The 18,930-nt window shown below is 43.9% G+C and overlaps 1 protein-coding gene across 13 annotated transcripts in view; it reads right to left on the bottom strand.

Moving 5' to 3' along the window:
* Window positions 1–1,026: 1,026 nt before the first annotated feature.
* Window positions 1,027–18,930, bottom strand: part of FGGY (FGGY carbohydrate kinase domain containing) — a 328,528-nt gene continuing 310,624 nt past the window's right edge. For 12 of the 13 annotated variants that reach the window (XM_075508846.1, XM_075508847.1, XM_075508848.1 and 9 more), the window contains 2 exons: window positions 2,204–2,265; window positions 1,027–1,231 (listed from right to left, as the gene is read on the bottom strand). In XM_075508846.1, the coding sequence (XP_075364961.1) occupies window positions 1,150–1,231; window positions 2,204–2,265 (144 nt within the window). In that variant the 3' untranslated portion in view covers window positions 1,027–1,149. The remainder of the gene's footprint in view (window positions 1,232–2,203; window positions 2,266–18,930) is intronic. The other variant, XM_075508856.1, reaches the window with a different exon arrangement.

The following is an 18,930-nucleotide window of genomic DNA, read 5'->3' as shown; positions in this document are numbered from 1 at the left end:
CAGTTATGCCATGATCCGTTGTTGCGAGCCTGGCAGTACCTTGTAGGACGAACTATCCAAGGCAACCTTCAAAATCACCTGGGAACAAATAAAAGCCTTTTGTTGACTGGATTTGGCCCGCAGGCAGCCAGGAAGGTTTCTGAGCCTTGACAAATGCAAGTCTAAGGAAGGAAAACCCTTTCTCTGTCCCTCTGCGTTCCCTGCACCCACTGTCGCTGAGTTCAGCTCTGCAGCTGGCGGGCGGTGTAGACGCACATGCTCTGAGCTGGGTCTGGCTGAAGCGACGTGATGAGAAGGGACAGGGAGAGCTGGGCTGTTTCAGGGCTGACCCCCCGTGAGGCAGCTGGCAGGATGGAAGGAATGCACCTGCATTATGAACATATTTTCAGCAACTGTGTCTGCTCAACCTAGTCTTTCAGTGTCAACAGCGGGCTGTTTCGCATCTGCACAGTGATTAACGCACGATGAGGGCGAGCTACTTGCAAAAGACAAAATGGCACAAACTACTGATAGCAAAATGACTGTGCTGCAAGAACAGAGACAGAAAAAAGAAAGCAGGAAACAGAAGAAAACAGAGAGAAAAACATTGCACAGCTGCAAAAGTGATTCTCAGGTATCAGCCACCAAAGAAGTACTATAATCAGAGCAAAAAAAACCCCAAACAGAACTTTCCAATGGAAATCATGTTTAGATTTTGTAGCAGATACTAAAATTTAAAGGACCACGTGTGATGCCGGGTGTAGTTACCTGTGAAAAGCAATGCAACGGGCAGCACTTGAAGTCCATCGAGTCAGTTACGTTGTTCCTTGTGCTGTTCCTGCTTGTGGCCAGTCTGTACATACTGGCACTGGGGCACCTGCATCTGGTTGTCTTGTCTTCTCTGACTAGAGCAAATGATTATTCCTTGTGGAATAATCATTCCACAAGGAATGATTGTGCAGGGTGCAGGGTACAGGGATTATTGACAGAAAATACCCAGTGCTTCACAGTGAAGTGAGTAGATTTTATTTCTCATTAAAAATTAAAATGTACACTTTAAATGATAAAAGTATACTTTTAACACGGACAGTACAGTAAGAAGAAATTACCCTCGTCACAAGGATCTGGAAATTCATTATCCCTGCTGTTCCCAGGTTACATGACTCTGGATTAGACGCTGTTCATGATGGAGCGATACTCTCTCTGATGTTCCACAAGTTTCAAAAATACTTCATATTTCTTGTCATAAAACCTGTATAAGAAAGTTAATTTCAACAAAGCCTGAGAAGTTAAGATTTAAGTCCGCTGTAATATGCATGTTTACTTCCTTCACTTCGCATCAAAGAAGCTTTGACTCTTTCCTAATTACAACTTTTACTAGGATCAGAGTCCTGTGTGCTGCCAGAGTCCAGTTCCCACCCAAACAAGTGATTTCGAGTTCTAATTATACCTTTTGTTTACCCTACGGCCAGCTTTGCTTTTCAGACAGTTTTCCCCCGGAGCCCTCGCCGGTGAGAGCGGGCAGGCAGCGGGGCTTCGCTGCTCTTCCCCCCACTTCTGCCCGCTGGCGGAGCCCCAGGGCTCTGTGAAGGAGAGCTCACGGCTCCCCAGCCGTTCTGCCCCCTTATTACGATACATGTACGTACACATATACATATACATATACATATACATATACATATACATATACATATACATATACATATACATATACATAATGGCGCGCCTTCTGACGCCGGGCCCCGCGCCCCCCGCAGCGCCGCGCCGCCGCCGCCAGGGGGTGCCCGCGCCCCGCCGGGCGGGAGCGGCCCCTCAGCCCCGCGGGCAGCGGCGGCGGCGGCGGCGGCTCCCTCAGGGGCGGCCCGGCGCGGGGGCCGCAGCCGCGGCCTTACGGAGGGGCCTCGGCCAGTCGGCAGCTGCGGTCACTGCGGACGGGCGGCTTTGACCTCCCCGCAGCTTCGGAAGCGGCCATCGCTTCCCTCGCGCTGCCGGCGGCCTTCGCTTGCCGAGGAAAGCCGTGGGCACGGGCGGGGGATTACGGGCCGCGGTGCGCGCACCCCGCCGCCAGCCAACGGCTGCCTTCCGGCAGGTGAAAGAGCTGGATGCCCGCACAACCCTTAAAAAATCTGGGTGATAAATACCGCTGCATTCAGGCAGGGCTATAGAGAGACGGACCTTAACTTCAGCACGTTCTCACGGCTGAGCGCGCGGGAGTCGGGATTACCTTTTATGCTCGTGGTTAGGCTGCACGACTCTCCCAATTTTCCCCATTTTTGCCATGGCCTCCTAGTAAAAGACAAACACAAACTGGAAAAGCCTGTTTTGATTTAAAATACTTTTTGACAAGAACAAGATGTTTCAAAACCAATCGGAACATTACTGATGTATTTTGTTTCGGCTGAACAGGCCAGATGGCATAAAATATGTTCAATCCCATTATATAGTAGTCATGAGAACAAAGTACTGCAGACCCCTCGGTAAACCAAAATCTGTTCCTCTTTCTTACTGGGAGTCCGAGGCAGAACAGACTTATCTTTTATTATTTACAGTAACCAAAGGAAATGTTAAACACTGCATCCCCAGAGGGGAGATTTCTCAAATAAAATGATACTATATGTGAGATCCCTTAATCATATCCTTAAAGTATCAATTCCCTGCAGCAAGGGAGGACTCGAGAGCGCTCCAGAAGCTAAAGGTAACTTGCAAAGTTCTGTTACAGAGCCCACAGCTGCCCTCACATTCCAGTAGAAAGGTGTAAGAGCCAGACTTTGATGCTGCTCTGCTTTTGGCCAAAACAAAGTCAGACAAAGAGATCGCACGGAATCCCCTGCAGAAGGAGTCTCTGGGACGGAGTCCCGTGTGGAAGGGAGAGGACTGAATAATTTGGTTCCTTTCCTGATCTCTGTGAGATTCTGATTGTCTGTGGATTCTCCTGAGCAATCCCACTGGAATGAGACACTAATCACCGATGTTAATAAGAGGATCAAGCTCTCAGGCAAGGGTGGAGGCAGCAGGCACAGGCTATTTTCAGTGGAAATTATTTCACAAGGAACATAAAAGCAATAGCTTGCAGATGGAACAGTGTTAAACATAAAAGATCAGGATTCAGGAATCAGCGTCTGACTAAATCTCTATCAGTGTTCATAGTTTCTAAGCAGGACCCTAAATCTGTTTTAATGTTAGTGCCTAAAGCACAGCGCTGTGAGAGTATCAGAATGGCCCCTGGAGAACAGTCAAGCCTGCGCTGCTGCTGGAAGCCATCTAGTCAAATACTACGGCTAGATTTTTAAAAGGGTTGGATGATTTTATAGGCTGTAATATCTGCTGTAGTAAAATCTTTGCTTCCCACTAATCCAGCATTTTACAGCTGAGGATCTCCGAGAACTTTACAGCGTAGATGAGGAATGTAAGCACAGTTTCACCGGCCCAGGACCGGCACCGGCAGGGAGGCTCTGAGGATAAGCAAGATGACTGGCAGACCTTACATCTTCTGGTTTCCCATTTCCCTGGTGTTAAAGAAATACGATCATGACCTAAATGGCGCGATGTAAGTGGCCTGCCCGTGAAGCCGGCAGGTACTCTTTCTGCCGTGCACAGCAGTGTTTGCTCAGCGGGGCACAAAGTGCCTGGGATGCCACCCGTGTGCCAGAGCAGCAGGCGGTGCCCACCCCTGCCTGGCTGGCTTGAACCTGCAGTATTACCTGGCATGTCCTGGGCGTGTTTGCTTCATCCTTCAGCATCAACACGTCCTTTTATGCAGCCAGTCCAAGTGTGCTACTAGAATGGGGAACACCTACTTTCTACCTTTGTCAACCTCAGGCGGTTAATACTGGATGAAATCATGGCTCTACCAACGTGAAAAGCACTGCCAGTGATGGTGCAGTCAGGATTTAGTCTGTTAGTGCTTCCGATAAAACAGCAGGGCGTATTTCTGTGCACTCATATGCCTATACTCCTTCATACATGCAGAAGTTGATTGGACTTTGATTCCCCAAGAAACACCCTTGAAATAACACTTCCAGTGAGATAGTGTGTTCTTTTCTCCGGGACATGTGAGCCTGCTGGCACAGAGACTCTGCACACCAGCCAGATTAAAATACTGGCATGGAAAGGTTGGTATCTTTCCCAGTAAGAGAAATGGGCATTTATTCCCTGTTCTGTAACAGGTGATACTTGCTCAAGCATTGTTCCTGTTTACAATAGTCTCTTTTACAACTCCCTTACATGGCCAGCTGGATTTAGAGGCTACCCAAAAAAATGAATGAACACACAGAAAAAAAACCCTCAGAGTAAAAGGCAATTCCCTCTGTTACAATCAATACTGCTCTTCCAGATAGTTTCATGTCTTACAGAAAACGTAAGGCAAAGGCAAAGCCCCTCGAAGCACTCTCGCTAATAGAAAGAGTTGCCTTGCTTTCTGCTCCCTGCTTCACATCTCTTTTTGAATTGCCTTGGAGATACTGCACAAAAATAAAACCAAGACATCTAAAGGGTCTAAATGTCTCAGACAAATCCACTTTTTTCTCAGGTGAACAAAAATGAAAGGGAGGGCCAAACTTTGCCATCCACCCCCTCCGTGCACACGCAGGATCTGCCTGCTGCTGCCCTGTTCTGGGCAGCGTTCAGAGACCGGGACACAGACAGTGCCGTTCCCAGGACATGCTCTGCTTCTTCCGTAAGTATTCTATGCGCTCATGTTCTGCTTTACTCTGGGGCCTCTTACGACTTCCAGCGCTGAAAAATGCATTACTGCTTCTTTGGGAAATAAGCCAGCCTTTTGAGATAAACATATCTTCAGACAGGTTTTATTTTTACGCTGTTACTCATCTAACTACAGGTCTCCTCAGGCTGGTTCAAGAGAGAACAGACACCAGTGCCGACTCTACCAGGCGTGGAAGGTGTGAGGGAAGCCTGGGTCGGCACGGCTGTCCCGCCAGCCACTGCAGCCCCGGCCCCGGCTCGGGCTCCCTCCCGCACGTCCCCTCACTGCCCACCCGTGCCTCTGCCACCCTGCTGGGGCCCAACACCACACGGGGCACCTGCGACACTCCAGCTTTCAGACCAAGCGCTTTGCAGCGGCGGTCTTCAAAGGATGAAACCAAGTCTCCACAGGGCTGATGAAAGCCTCCTAACGCTCCCCGTGAGGTCTCCCCAAACCTGAAACCCCTGGCACAGAGGCCCCATCCTCCGATGGGCAGCCAGGGAGGGAGCCACTGCTCTGAGTTTATGGTTGGACTTGATGATCTTAAGGGTCTTTTCCAACCGAAATGATTCCACGATTCTATGATGGGGCTGGCAGCAGGACAGGCTAGAGAGGTCCCTACAGGAAAACTAGTCCTTCAAGCCCTGATCTAAACTAGGGAGCAGGGCCTGGCTGCTGCTTATCTTCTGCTGGTGCACCCATCTGTCCACATTAGCTAAGGAGGAAGACGCCATGTCTTTCCAGTTATCAGGTAAAATACTTTTGTATTTTTAAATCTACTGAAAATACATAGGTCTTTGAGAATCCACAGCATTAAGCTCTCACAGCAACTACCATGGTAATGTGGAATAACATGTTAAAAAAATACACAGCCAGCAATTTTCAACAACTCACTCATTCTAGGTTGCTCAAAATATCCTAAATTAATTCCCTCTCCTAATTTGCATTTCGGTTGTGTGTTTTTTTGTTTTTTAAAGTCAGTTTGGTCATTGTTAGTTTGAACAAAAACTTTACTCCCAGAGGAGAGTCTTTTCAACAATTTTCTGGGGACAAAGAGGAACAGAACATTGAAAATATGAATTTATAATGCAATCGGAAACAAAGGAACATTAGAATCGCATTACTGAATCAGATCAACCTTGTGCACTGTTCTGTCTCCAACAAAGCCTTAAATATAGCAAAGTGATAATACTGCTGTTCAGAAATAGTTTGTTTGAGGGTTGACATCCAAATCCATAATTCCAGTCACCAAGAATTTCACAGTCTTAATTTGAATGACGCTCTATCTTCTTTGTTTGCCAGTCTAGACAGTACAATGAATACAGTGATTTAAACACAATGAATTCTCTCTTAAAACAAAATATTTTGTAAAATTGCTTTTTAATCATTTCTTTTCTCTCTTTCCATAAAGGCTGTGCTATAAATAAACCCTGAAAGTTCGCATTTGATCATCATTTCTAAAGGCTGGGCAAGAGGCAAGTGAAGGGTTTACACAGAAAAAAAGAGAGGCACTGTGGAGCAGAAATAAAGGGATGCATTCATGATTTCTAACCTTTTGTTAGAGTGTCAAAGCTGAGACAGATACAAGCCAGTAAACACTCTGCTTACCATGGAGAGAGTTAGTCAAACGGGGTTACCCTGCCCGGGACAGAAGGAAGACAGGCCCAGGGAACCAAATTCTCCAAGGCCCACCAAGATTTCAGAACGAGGTGCCGTTTTGCTGCCGGAGAGGCGACCCAGCTGGGAAGGTCAGTAGGCACTCAAATGCATTCAGTACTGGTGGCTGAATTCTGCTCTTCAGCATGATCTGGGGCAGGGGATAAGTTTAAGACACCAGGGCAGCCTGAAAAGGCAGTAGATCTCCCAGGGAAACCCTATTTGGAACCCTATCTCCTAGGGAAACCCTATTTTGACACAGCATGTAAAAGCTGGCAGTTTCAACCGTTGTCCCTTTAATAATGGAAAGGAAAAGGTTTTTAACACTGTGTGGCAGACAACAGCGCAGCAAGCTACTCAGTCATGCCAGAGGCACCAGGAAAAGCATGTCAGCTTGGCATCAGGAGCCCGCAGGAGGTGCTTACAGGGGCTATCTTTAGACTGGGAGACCGGTCTTCTCCGATTCCCTAGTCAATGGGCTCCTGCAAGGGCTGTCTCAGAGCACCCAGCATGATCCCGCTCATCCCACAAGAGGAGCCCATCTCCCTTGGGACTACAGAGGGAGCCAAGGAAGATTAGCCCACTTGTGAATAGTCCCTAAGTCTCATTTTCAGTAGTGACTCAAGGACTTATGTGGCTGAATATTACTGAAAATTAATGGGATGTAGGCTCTTCAAAGCATACATCAAATGAGAAATCAGATATAGGGACGTCAGCCTTAGGTAAGGAAGTCAAGTAACTAAATCCCATTGAAATTAATGAGCTGGGGACATTAGTCCCCTTAAGAATTTGGGGTTTTGCTTTATTTAGGTACTTTAAAAATTGTATCCAAAGTTAAATGGATGAGGCATTCAGGCACAAATGCAATTTCCCAGCTGTGTTCTCCCCACTTACTCATTTTGATAATCCCAAGAAATCTCTGGACTTTCACCCAGCATAGCTACTAACTTAACCGTGAAAACAACCACATATCATCCAAAGTTTTACTGTACAATTTCAGTGGCTGAAAGCATTTGGCCTGCACATACAAAAGCATACAGCAGAGCTCACCAAATTGTGTGGGTATACCATGCTCCAGTTACAGCAACAGCATGCCAGCTACTTGGAGGACAGATCCTGAGACAATATGAAAACCAAGAGGTGTACTCAAATGCAAACTAAGCAAGTTTTCTCTGTGAACGCTGCTGGTTTATGGCTTGTCCAGTGACAACCATGGTTCTGTTGCACCAAGAATGACTGGCCGACGAATGATGGGAAGGATGAAAAATAACTCTGCTGTAAACCAGCTTTGGATTATAAATTATAACATAACTAATTCAGGAATCTCAGAACAAGCTGGAATGAGATGCATGGCTTACTCTTCTTCTTCCCAAGCTGAAGTTGTTAATTCACCTCATCTTAGTACTTACGCGAAAGTAGGAAATTATATTCATTTTTATTGTGGCAATACAAGCCAAGTGATCAAATGCTGCCATTCTTACAGCCAAACGCAGTGAGAAATCTGTACCAGCAAACGTTCTTCTTCACATATTCCTGAGAATGACACGAGTGTATGCATGGAAGGTCAGTCTCAACATCTGAACCACACAGAGCTTGGAAACGCGAATTTTGCCTTCATTACCCTGAAAACATTACCCAGACTCCCACTCAGGTCAGTCTTGACTCTCTGGTGTTTTTGTACAGCTCTACTGTCACAGATCCAGCATCAGAGGAAAATAACTGAAAAGTTGCCCCATTGACAACAGACTGAAATGTAGGAACATTCTTCCCCACCAGATTTGTTCTGATGTGCAGAATTCAGCACGCGTAAGTACCTTGAAACTAACAGACTGACATTCTTTACGCTTCGAAGTCCTCATAACAAATACAGTAAATAATGTTATATGTAATAATTTTTACTGTTCTTCAACAGTGAAGAACCTCTCTCTCACTCATCGCTATTCCATACACATATGCTGAGACTAACAGATGCTAACTAACATCATTTTAAGAAGTCCAGTCACAGATATATTTGGATTTGAGGGGAATAAATAGATTTCTTGAAATGCTGATGTTCAAGAAATACTTTTAAACTTTTCTAAGAATTGTAAGCAAGGCTGCTATTTTCTTATAGGCTTTTATTTAGGGATTGCTTACTCAATAGCCTGGAGATGCAAAATTCATCTTATCTATGCTTACAGGAGTTACATGAATATATTTATGTAACAGAGCCCTAGCAGAACATTACTTTTTAGTGGTATATGACTGCATGAAGAAAGCATGTGATGGACCATATACAATATTTTTCTAGTGGGTTTTTTTCCCCCCTTAAATTTGTTTGAGTTATAGGGGCAGATCTTGGCAGCATGCACAAAGCCCAAAATCTGTAACTCAATTCTCTGTGGTATTCTGAATGGAGCAAGCCAAGTTTTAAAACACATTATGGATAAATATTAGAGCTGAGCAAAAATTTCACACCTAAGACCAAAGTGTGAAAATTTGGCTTTCATTCATTTAGTGAAAAGGTGGAAAATTTCACACAAGCTTGTATTTTCCTTTTGCTCTGTTCCAACACAGATTTCTGTGTTCGCATCAAACTTCAGAGAGAGAGAGAGTGTTTCCGTCTGTCTGTGTCTGTAAGTGAGACTACAGAGAAGGAGGGAGAAGAGGACAGAAGGATGAAGATCCAGCAAGCAGGACACCAGCTCAGGACTTGAGTTCAAGTCTATCTTCCAGGAAAAGGCACTGGCCTTTTGTATCTCACTATCGACACATTCGATAACAGCACTGGCCCATCTTAGAGGAATATTTTACGCAGTTGTTTATTAAAGACTGTTACTGTGGTGGAGGGAAATCAGACAGGTAGTTCAGAAGCAGCCCAACATTATTCTACCCCTAAACCATCCAAGTTCAGTTGACAGAGGCCAACTGGATGGATCCTCAGTACTGAGACAAGGTAGTTTTCTGGTTCAAGCACTGAACCAGGATCCAGAAAGTTTGCAACAGATTCCCCGAGTTATTTGGGACTTGAAATTTACTCTTTTAATTTTCAGTTACCTCCCTCTGAAATAGGCTGCGCCCATTGTTTTCCCCCTGGTTTGATCTGGCTTGTACATACAGTTTGTAAACTCTAGGTTTGTGCCTAATTTTGCATTGTCGGTGGTACACAGAGCTCTCAGTCCTACTGCAGCCCTCCCTGCCTCATTAAAGTACGTATCACTTGACCTGTCCTGTACCGTAGGAGCGCGGCTTTCACTCCTTAGTATCAGAAACAAGAACAAATGGAAAAGAGATCACATAACAGTAGAGACGAGTGCAGATAAGGCCACGGTACCACATCTACCTTCAGAGCACCTACTTTTACTCTGCTTCAGTGACTACGCTGAGTGTCAGACAGACTGTGGCCACCGTAGCTCAGTGTCGCACAGAGCTTGTGCTTCAGCCAGGCTGGCCAGCCGATAGACAAAGCCATAAGAGGAGCAGCAGTGGCAATGCAGCTGCTGTAAAGGGTGGCTTGTCGTGCTAGCGATGATATTAATTACTTATTCTGCAGACCAAATTTAGAATGGGATGAGGGTCAGCTATGATTGCCCCATCATCTATCAGCTGGAAACTATGTTTGGGTCTAAGCTCCAGCCACACTGCTACTAAATATAGGTTGGTTTGTTGTTGATTTGACTCTGCACTCCCCTGAGTTGCCTTTGACTATCAAATAATTAAGCAGTTTGCTTTGTGAGGGCTCCATTGCTGGCACCTCTTAGTGCCCAAAGCTGCTTGGATGCAAACTTGACAGCTTAGCAGGGGTTTCAGCTTACCTGGGCAATGGAAAGAGCCCAAGTGTTTAGCTCCTGTTTCAGTTTCACAGATAGCTGGCACTGGGTGCCGTGAATCAACAGTCGGTGGGCAACATCTAAGCAGTCTGCACCAGAGCTGGGGCACGGTTTAGCCACACTTACCCTGACATGAGCTTGCATAGATTATTCATGAAGTGTATGTCCACTTTACAACGTCTGTGTATGAAGATCCAAGATAGCTTTGATACGGCTAGCACAGATACTGATAAGATGCAATCACAGCAGCACAGAGGTCTGCCCAGCCTGCCCACCGCGCTGGTTTCCACAACCTGGGGCCCATTCTGCCTCCTTGCCGGTCCCACACTGAGGGTGGCAATGCCACGGCTGGCAGCTTCGTTACCAAAGGGGAGGCTCCCTGACTACACCACCGACTGGGACAGACAGTACCGTTTCCCTCGGCCCCTTCTGAGGTGGAATAATTTGTTAACCACACACAGCATCGCTGTTACAATAGACTAAGAAGGTTTGTCCATAGAAACCACATTAAAATATATTGATTTAACCCACTTTTTAGGCTTGGAAACATTATGCTGACAGGCGGCTCTGTTTAACAGAAAGCAAGCTCCCCTGGGAGTCAAGAGAGCAGATTCCTACACCAGATCCTGATGCAGGGACTGCGCTATAGCTGTTGAGCTAAATCAGCCCTCTCCATACTCATTGCTGCTGGTGATGGAGTAAACTAAGCCCGGGAGCGCTGCTCTTCTGCAGAAACCTGGAACAAGTTATTTTGCTTCTCTGGCTCCCTTCTCACCCTCTGCTTGCAGTATCTGTCCTAATGCTTTTACCTTCAATTTTAGGTGGTAAAACTTTTGGGGCAGGCAGGGCAGGTGTGTGCTTCCACACTAACTTGCACAACAAAAGAAATGAGCTGGACAGAAAGCAGAAGGAGTCATTTGGACAGGGGAGGGTAAAACAGAGAAGTTGCATCCGCACAGGATATCCTGACACTCGGCTGTGTACTTGACACAATATTTAGTTGAACTGCACCACTTCCTTTAAGGTGCAAAATTCAGATTTATTCAGCTGATTTGTTTTCACATTCACGCTGAACATACAGCTTTCCTCGCGTTTAGTCATTGAGTTCAAATTTTTATTTGCCATCTGGCAATGGATTGGGGTTTACTGGGGGGAAGGGATAGGAAAGGGAGCTTTTTTTTCTTTTCTTTTTTTTTTTTTTTTTCATCTGTATTTGCTTTATGAGCTATGGCTAAGGCATCATTTACACATGGGGAACTGGATCAGGTTCTCTCAATTCTTTCCATATGTTCACTTATGCTGTCAAAACATTTTTTCAATCTAATTAATCTGCACACATCTCTCTGTTCATTTCCCCACTCGGTGGGTTTTAGCATTTTTGGGGTATCTAGCTGGGATTTTGTCATAAAAACAACTTCTGCCTACACTTTGCTTTAGGGTTACTCCATCAAGAAAAGGAAACTATTAGCAACATTTCACTCTTCTCCATCTAATTATTCTTTCCATCTTTCCAACACTGGCTGAGGAGACTTTCCTTTTCCCCTCATCTTTCAAATATATTCTTTGCCACGCTCCAGTGTCTACCTGAGGTTAATGAGGGAAATCCCTGCTGAGAGTTTTGATTTGGGATTATTTTTTATCTAGTTAATCTGATGTGTGGTTTACTATAAAAAAAAAAATATACCTCAGAAATATGCTTACATTTTACCCAATCTGGACTGCATTTGGGAAATTACCCTGGACAGAGGCTCATAAAAAACATGAGACCTTTAAAAACAAAAATATTTCACTACTGTAAACGAGTAGAAGGTTGAGATGTTAAAACAGAGAGTAAAACTGCATTAAAATATGAAGAGAGCCTTTCTGGTAACCTTACAGACATCCTATCTCCAACAAAAAAATTAAATATCACTTAAGAGAGAACTGGTATTTTATAGATATCCAACATGCAGTGGGCAGAGTAAAACCTAGAAGACATGAGAAATCTGTTAAGAGTTTAGAACTGGACTGCATAGCCATTTCTCCTTGTGCAGCACAGTACAGAGAAGGTAACTGTCTATGGCAGAGGGTTTCCTTAAGTTGGTTTCCTTGCCATGATTACTACAGACAAGGAGTTAGCAACCTTTTCTAGCACACTGTTCCAGAAAGTATTTTTCTTTCCCAAATTAGAGGCTACAAGTGACTAAACTGAATGAGAGCTGAAGCAAAGCACACTGATCAGCTGATGATATTGTCCTGTTTTGTTAAAAACAGGGGCACCCTCTCTTCTCTAGGTCTGACAATCAGAGGCAGCCAGGGATGAGAAGCTACTGCTCTCATTTGCTCTTCTGCCACTAAAACTGTCCTTTAGGAAGAGTGCTGTTCCTAAAAAGCACTTTAAATGCTGGGTACATATTGCTACAAAATTTTAGAAAGCTCTTGACTCCTTAAAAACCTGGGAAGCCTGGTCTGACGGATGGGATGGCCAGTCTGTTGCCAAATGTGCTCTAACAGCAGCGAGGGAGAATCCCAATGTGAACGGTGGGATTCCTGTGGACACAGAATTCAGAGAGATTTATATGAGGCAACTGTAACAGTCACATCAAAATAGGTATTCTGCTGCCCTTGCTCCTAAAAAGTTTGGCTTGTATGTCTTGGAGACCATTGGGAAATGGTAAATACAGTTCTCTAGCATTAAAACTTCTCTGTAAGTAGGAACCGTTTTATATGCACAACCTCTCTGTGTATTGCAATTACATTTATTGCATAGAAAAACCTGTTGGCACCAACTTACACAAATTCATTGGGAAGAAACTATTCTTGTTGGTAAATGTCAAAAGTTACCCTCATCACTACTCTATCTATCTGTCAGGCCTGACATTTTTCTACACAAAACCAAAACCAAGGGCTATTAATCCCCACCTGCCCCAGAGCCATAAAAGAGCCTTTGATTACAGTAATATTACATAACCTCTTTTAATGAGCAAATCTAAACCTGCCACCCAGCATTGCCAGCAGGAATTTTTAAAGGTATCTGAGGCATCTTTTTCCTTAGGAGACCTTCTAAGAAAACATCTGTATTCATTTGGCAAATAGAAAAAGAGCGCATTTTATAATTGACGGTGCCCAAAACAATAGCTGGTTCTGTCTGAAAACACACCAGTTTGAATTAAAAGTGCAGTTCGCATGCGAGTGAGTCATCAAGGGGTAGCAGAGTTTGGCTGGCTCACAGCCTGAGATCTAATATAGCACCATCCTGCCCCAGGGGTTATCTTTAAAGTAGAGATCTTGCAGAGAAGAGCACACTGGACAGACTCCACCTTCCCACCTCCAAATTTTGGCTAGGTGGGAGGATTGGTGAGCTTGTTTATAAGCTGTCCTTTTTATCCCCGGGAAAGGCAAGCAGCACTGAATCCCTCCAGAGGGACGTTCTCACCTCACAACACCCAGCCGGTCACCATTCCTACTTTTACTTTGCCGTCCCATCCCATTTCCCATTTTTTAAGAAGCCCCCAGTGAGCTGCACCTCGTGGCTCCTATTTCCAAGCAAACCTTGCCCCTTCACTCACTTTAATGAGAAATTTCTAACCCACTGCTCCTGAAGTGCTTATGGGGGAAAGCTCTTCCCAGCACAACTTCTGGGACTGTAAGGAGGGCAGTCGGGTATGCCAGCTCCTGAATTTTAATCTTGGACAAGTCATGCAAGCTTTCTGCACCTCAGTTTCTCATATATTCCATGGGAATCAATAACACCACTAGATTAATATCAAACACTTAGGAGGGAAATCTAGCCAATGTGGGACACAACTGAAGAAAAAACACTTTGTGCTTCACAATTCAGCTGATCCTAAGAATGGAGCCAATTCCTGCTGCTGAGGATCTGGCCTTTCATTTAAAGACAGCAAGCTGAGAGAAGAGATGAATAGCAGAGACTCAAATGGCTCATGGAGCTTTTCACTTGTAGGTCACCAATCAGAACCTCAGCGAGGTCAGTGAGTGTTTGCGAGTTATCGTGGTATGCAAGCTTTTTATAGTGTCCTTTGCAAAGTGGATTTATTGGTTTCAAATTAATTTCTATTGTATGCAGTTTTTACAACATGAATCCCTCCATTGTTACAGCTTAGTCACTGTTAACCCTTCACAAAGCTACACAAGAGAAACTGCTACCACCAGCACCACCCGCACAGCCTGCCTTTTAAAATCGTACTTGAAGAAGCATCCTAACTGTGAACTGAGCCTGGATGACCTCAAAGAGCCTTTCCTAGCCTTGGGTAGAGGCACAGCCATGAGAGGAAAGTTGTACTGCAGCTGCACATACTGTTCCTCACTGGTGCATAAATCGGGAAAGGCAGAGCCCAGCTCTGCAGGCTTGTTCTTTACTCCCCACAGTGACTCTGCAGCCCTCACTGGGTCTACTCATGGAGAAAGATAAGTGTGTGTGCTGGCAGCATCATAGGCCTATTCTTTGCAGAAAGTACTTTCTGAAAGAAAAAACAAAATAGAAAAAGCAAAAATGAACAACTATATCATTCTCTAATGTGCTGAGATCTCAGCAGAGATCGTTTCAAAGATCCATATTGTTTACAGCAGCTGATGAGTCTAACAAGTGCTGAAGCTGTGCTCTCGCTTAAAGTGCTAACATATTTACAGTTTTCAATCCTGTCCTTAGCGCTTATCTGTCATTTCAAGATGAATGCTCCTTTTGTACGGGCTAATTACTTGCACGAATACTGCTCTAGCTCAAATCCCAGATTTGTTTCGCTTTTCCATTAGCAGCAATTTTGTACTTTGGAAATTGCTTAATACAGCAAATCTAAAAAAAAGCTAGTTTTTGTTCAAAGGTATTTCTTTGGCTGTGACAAGTATAGATGAGAAGAGGGAAATTAAATTACTTTTATCTGATGAAAGTCTTAATTTTACTATACAACTTTTCTAAACGCACTTACCCATTGTTCTGCTCTGGCTTGCTTTTTGGTCTTAGATTAATTTGTGCAGATCTATATAAAATCAGACTAGATCAGTAACAGACTGCTTGATAAGATGCAGTTATCTCATGATCAACAATCTTTTCTCTATATATAATACATGAAAAATTTCGTAGGATCCTATCCTGCCCCTTCCTCTTCTAATAAACGTTAGGATCATGTGCAACTGAAAAGCTGTCAGTCAATTCATTTTTACAGGAATAGAAGGAATGCAGGCCATTCTACAACTCCATAACTTAATTAAAAAAAATACAACCCAGACATGCAAGAAAAAGGATACAGTTCTAACAAGGAGGTCTTATCCTGTTGAATGTTTCACATTACATTCATTGGGTTGCTGACCTGTCACAAACCAGTTTCAGATGCAAATCAAAAAACGCTCAGCAATGCAAGATGCATCTGTTGTTTCTGCTAATCCTGATCGCACTGCAGTCCAAAAAGGATAACATCTGATTTGCAGAAGTCTCCAGCAAATGTCTTCAACTGCAGTTTAGAAGGCTCCATACTTCAGCAAAAAGAACACCCAGTCTCTCAGTTACATGTTAGATACAGCATTAGATGTCTACAGCTACAAGCCTGTGAATGAAAACGCTGATCTTGAATTAGCCTTTGTTGTTCCTAAGGAATTGCCAATACAAACCATGAGTGAATTTGTGCTTTAAAGGATGTGGTCTCCCTTTGCTGCCCAAGTATTTTCTAAAAACAAGAATTCTGCACATGAAGTGCATTTCATTGTAAATGTATAACACCTTTAAAAGTCATGAGTGCTCTAAATATTAAAAATTTATATAAACTTCTGAGTTGTATTCATGTCATACTGTATCAGCCATCTTTCATTATTATACACATAGCAATGAAAATTCCCACACATCATAAACTGGCTGCAGTTCTAGTAAGCTTTTTGTTTTCTTGTGCGGAAGTCAAAAGATTTTCCAGTTATGTGCAACTGGGTTGTCAGTCTACCGGCCTTCCCATTCTTACTTATTTTAATCCACCAGAGCAACATCATTGGCATCATCATTCATTTTCTTTGCACTTTTCATTCTGTCACCTTTAATATAACTATAAAACCAGCCTATGAGGTACTTACAACATCACTAGATCTGCTTCACAAATCAGCTGGATGAAGAACAAAGTTAAACAACTTGCCCAAAGTCACAGACAGAGTCAGTGGCAAAGCTGGGATTAAAACCCATGTACTCCGACTCTCGAGTTAGGTAACATGCATTGTTTTCTCATGGCAAAATTCTGCTTTTATTTATACCGAGGTAACCTCAGAAGAACTTGATACTACAGTGGCTTATGTTAGATTTGAACTAGTACAGCTGATGAGTTTCACCCAATCTATGCATTATCTCCCATTACCAGGCTGCTAATAAGAACTACAGGGGAAAATACAGGGTTTTTTTTCCTCTCTCACTAAGAAATACTACACTACATTTTACGTGGTATTTGTTTGATCTGTAAAGCCAGGCAATTCAGTTCTTATCTCAAGGACATTAAACAAGCCTGCTGATTGAGGTGTCTAACATTTCTGGACACTCGTATCTGTTCATACTTGAGGAGTTACAATACGAACCAGGATGCTGATAAACAAAGAAAAGCCCTTCTTCCTTAACCCTTACTGCTAATGCTGCAGAAAAAATCCAGCATGCATGGGTGAAATATGTGCAAAAACCTCTCCAACCTTAAATCCTACTGCTGTGTCGCAGATATAAGGTATTATCTAGCCATCGCACATCTTCCTGCTTCCTGAAGTCACAATCAAACGAATGGCAAATGCCATCATTCGGAGAAAGTAAAGTTACAAAGCATAGCAAAACATGCGGATGGGAGGAAAATTAGGCAGGGAAGTTCAAAGGCAGCTAAATGAAATGCTCGTGTGAAACCCATCCTGTGTAATTAGCCACTAGGGGGAACAAGAGTCATGCTGCTTAATGAAGGTGCTGTCACTTACAGCAGCGGGCCCCGAGGGTTATCCTTGCCCGGGGGAGCTGGCTGGGGTGTGGGAACACTTCCCCCCCCTGCCCCGTAAGCTTTTCTGACCTTCGGCTCTGTTTCGCTTTCCCCTTTCAGGTCTAACAAGCAGTTAATGAGACCTGAAGAATTCATACGCCTTTCCTATTTTCTAGCTGCAATTAACTATTTTCACACCTGAAGCACTTGGTAAAAAATATTTAAACAAAAACCTGGGAGCAGAAGGGAGGGGATGAAGGAAAGGAAGAGGACCAAAAAAAGAAAAAGGGCAAAAAAGGCAAAGCTGTATTTTTCAGACAGTGTACACTTTGGTGTTATCTCTTTTAAAGTAGAAGGGAAGAAAAACCACATGCAGGTCATATGCAAACTGTGTGAGAAATGCAGAGCAACGCTCTGCTGATATTGTTAGACCGAGGTAGTGGCTGGGAGGGATGGCAAGGGACCTGCATCCCCACTCGTGCCTGCTGGCCTGCATGACCTGCACGACTGAAGCCGCATGAGAAAAATGAATGAGGCGAAGAGCCAAAGCCCCTCTCGGGTCACTTCTCTGCTGCTGCTGCTGCGGACACAGAACTATTCAGCAGCATGGCTGGGACTGAATCACAGACAAACAATCTTTTCTATTACCATAAAAATGACAAATAAGTAATAGTTACAGCCTGTAAACACAAGACTCAAATTAAATAGAGTTCTAAGTGGTACACTGTAACTGGAAGCAGGAACGTACTCCTATTAGAGCCGGCTCAGCCTAAAGAGTATCAGATGTTACTCGGGCCTTAGAAGGCCTGAGACATAAACTATGTGTGCAAGAGAAAAAGAAGTCAAATGACTCATGACAGAGTTTGTTATAATATAAATTACTTTTTCTGTCCCTTTGCTTTTAAAGACTTGCCATTTTCAGATCTTGAACAGCTAATCTAGGCAGCTGGCTTCCTTAGCCGGTGTCCTTCATTTTGTGTCTAAAACGCTGGCATTTACAAACTCCTATTCCTCTGGCTAAGGGAGGGCAGTTTATTTTAGCACTGTGATCAATGCCATCATAAATCTTTCCTCTTCCAGTCCAAGAACACTGGCACAGCCCAATCAGTGCTGTGTGGCTATGCTGTACCCATAAACAGAGGATACACCACAACGCTTTACTGAAGTCCTACAAGCCTTGAGAGTAGACCTGAAGGAGCAGCACTGAATGAGCCACAAACCATCCCTTCCTCTTTGCTTTTTATTACGTTAGGATGCAGGTAAGGGACTGTGATATGGAAAGAGAAGGGAAAGAGAGAGAGAGAACAAAAGAAGAGGAATAATATGAAATAGGAGAAGAGAAGAAGAATCAACAGATGAGAAACGAAGAAAAAGTGGAAAAATTTAAACAAAAGAGAGGCACAAACAAGAAGGCAGTAAGAATACAAGAGGAAAGAATAAACAGTATCAGAGTGGGAGTAGGGAGAGGGAGATGGTAGGGATACCAGGGATTTAGTGCCAAAGAAGAAAAGCTCCATTCTCCACCACACTTATCATCTTTCTCATGTTTCTTTTATTCTCTTTCCATGCCAGTCCTCTGGTTCTTCTCTGGGATGAGTGGAACTTCCATGTCCAGAAAGCCACAAGTCTGGCATTTTGTGTCTTATGGCAAATGTGCTGGCTATCCAATGTTTCCACAGGGGCAAAGTTATACAAAGCAAATGAAAACCAAAGCTTGCTTAGTCTCCCTTTCATGCAATGCAAGAATCATCCCTTAGATGGGACTATTGCAAAATTAAACAACCTTACAACCATGACCAGTAAATAATGAGTAATGTGCTTGTATATACAAAGCTTTTATACCAACCAGTCAAAGAAAGTGAGG

This window comes from Mycteria americana, chromosome 7 (genome assembly GCF_035582795.1).
Source record: "Mycteria americana isolate JAX WOST 10 ecotype Jacksonville Zoo and Gardens chromosome 7, USCA_MyAme_1.0, whole genome shotgun sequence".
Lineage (NCBI taxonomy): Eukaryota > Metazoa > Chordata > Aves > Ciconiiformes > Ciconiidae > Mycteria > Mycteria americana.
Note: the sequence above shows the minus strand (reverse complement) of the source record. Positions and strands in the feature narration are given on the sequence as shown.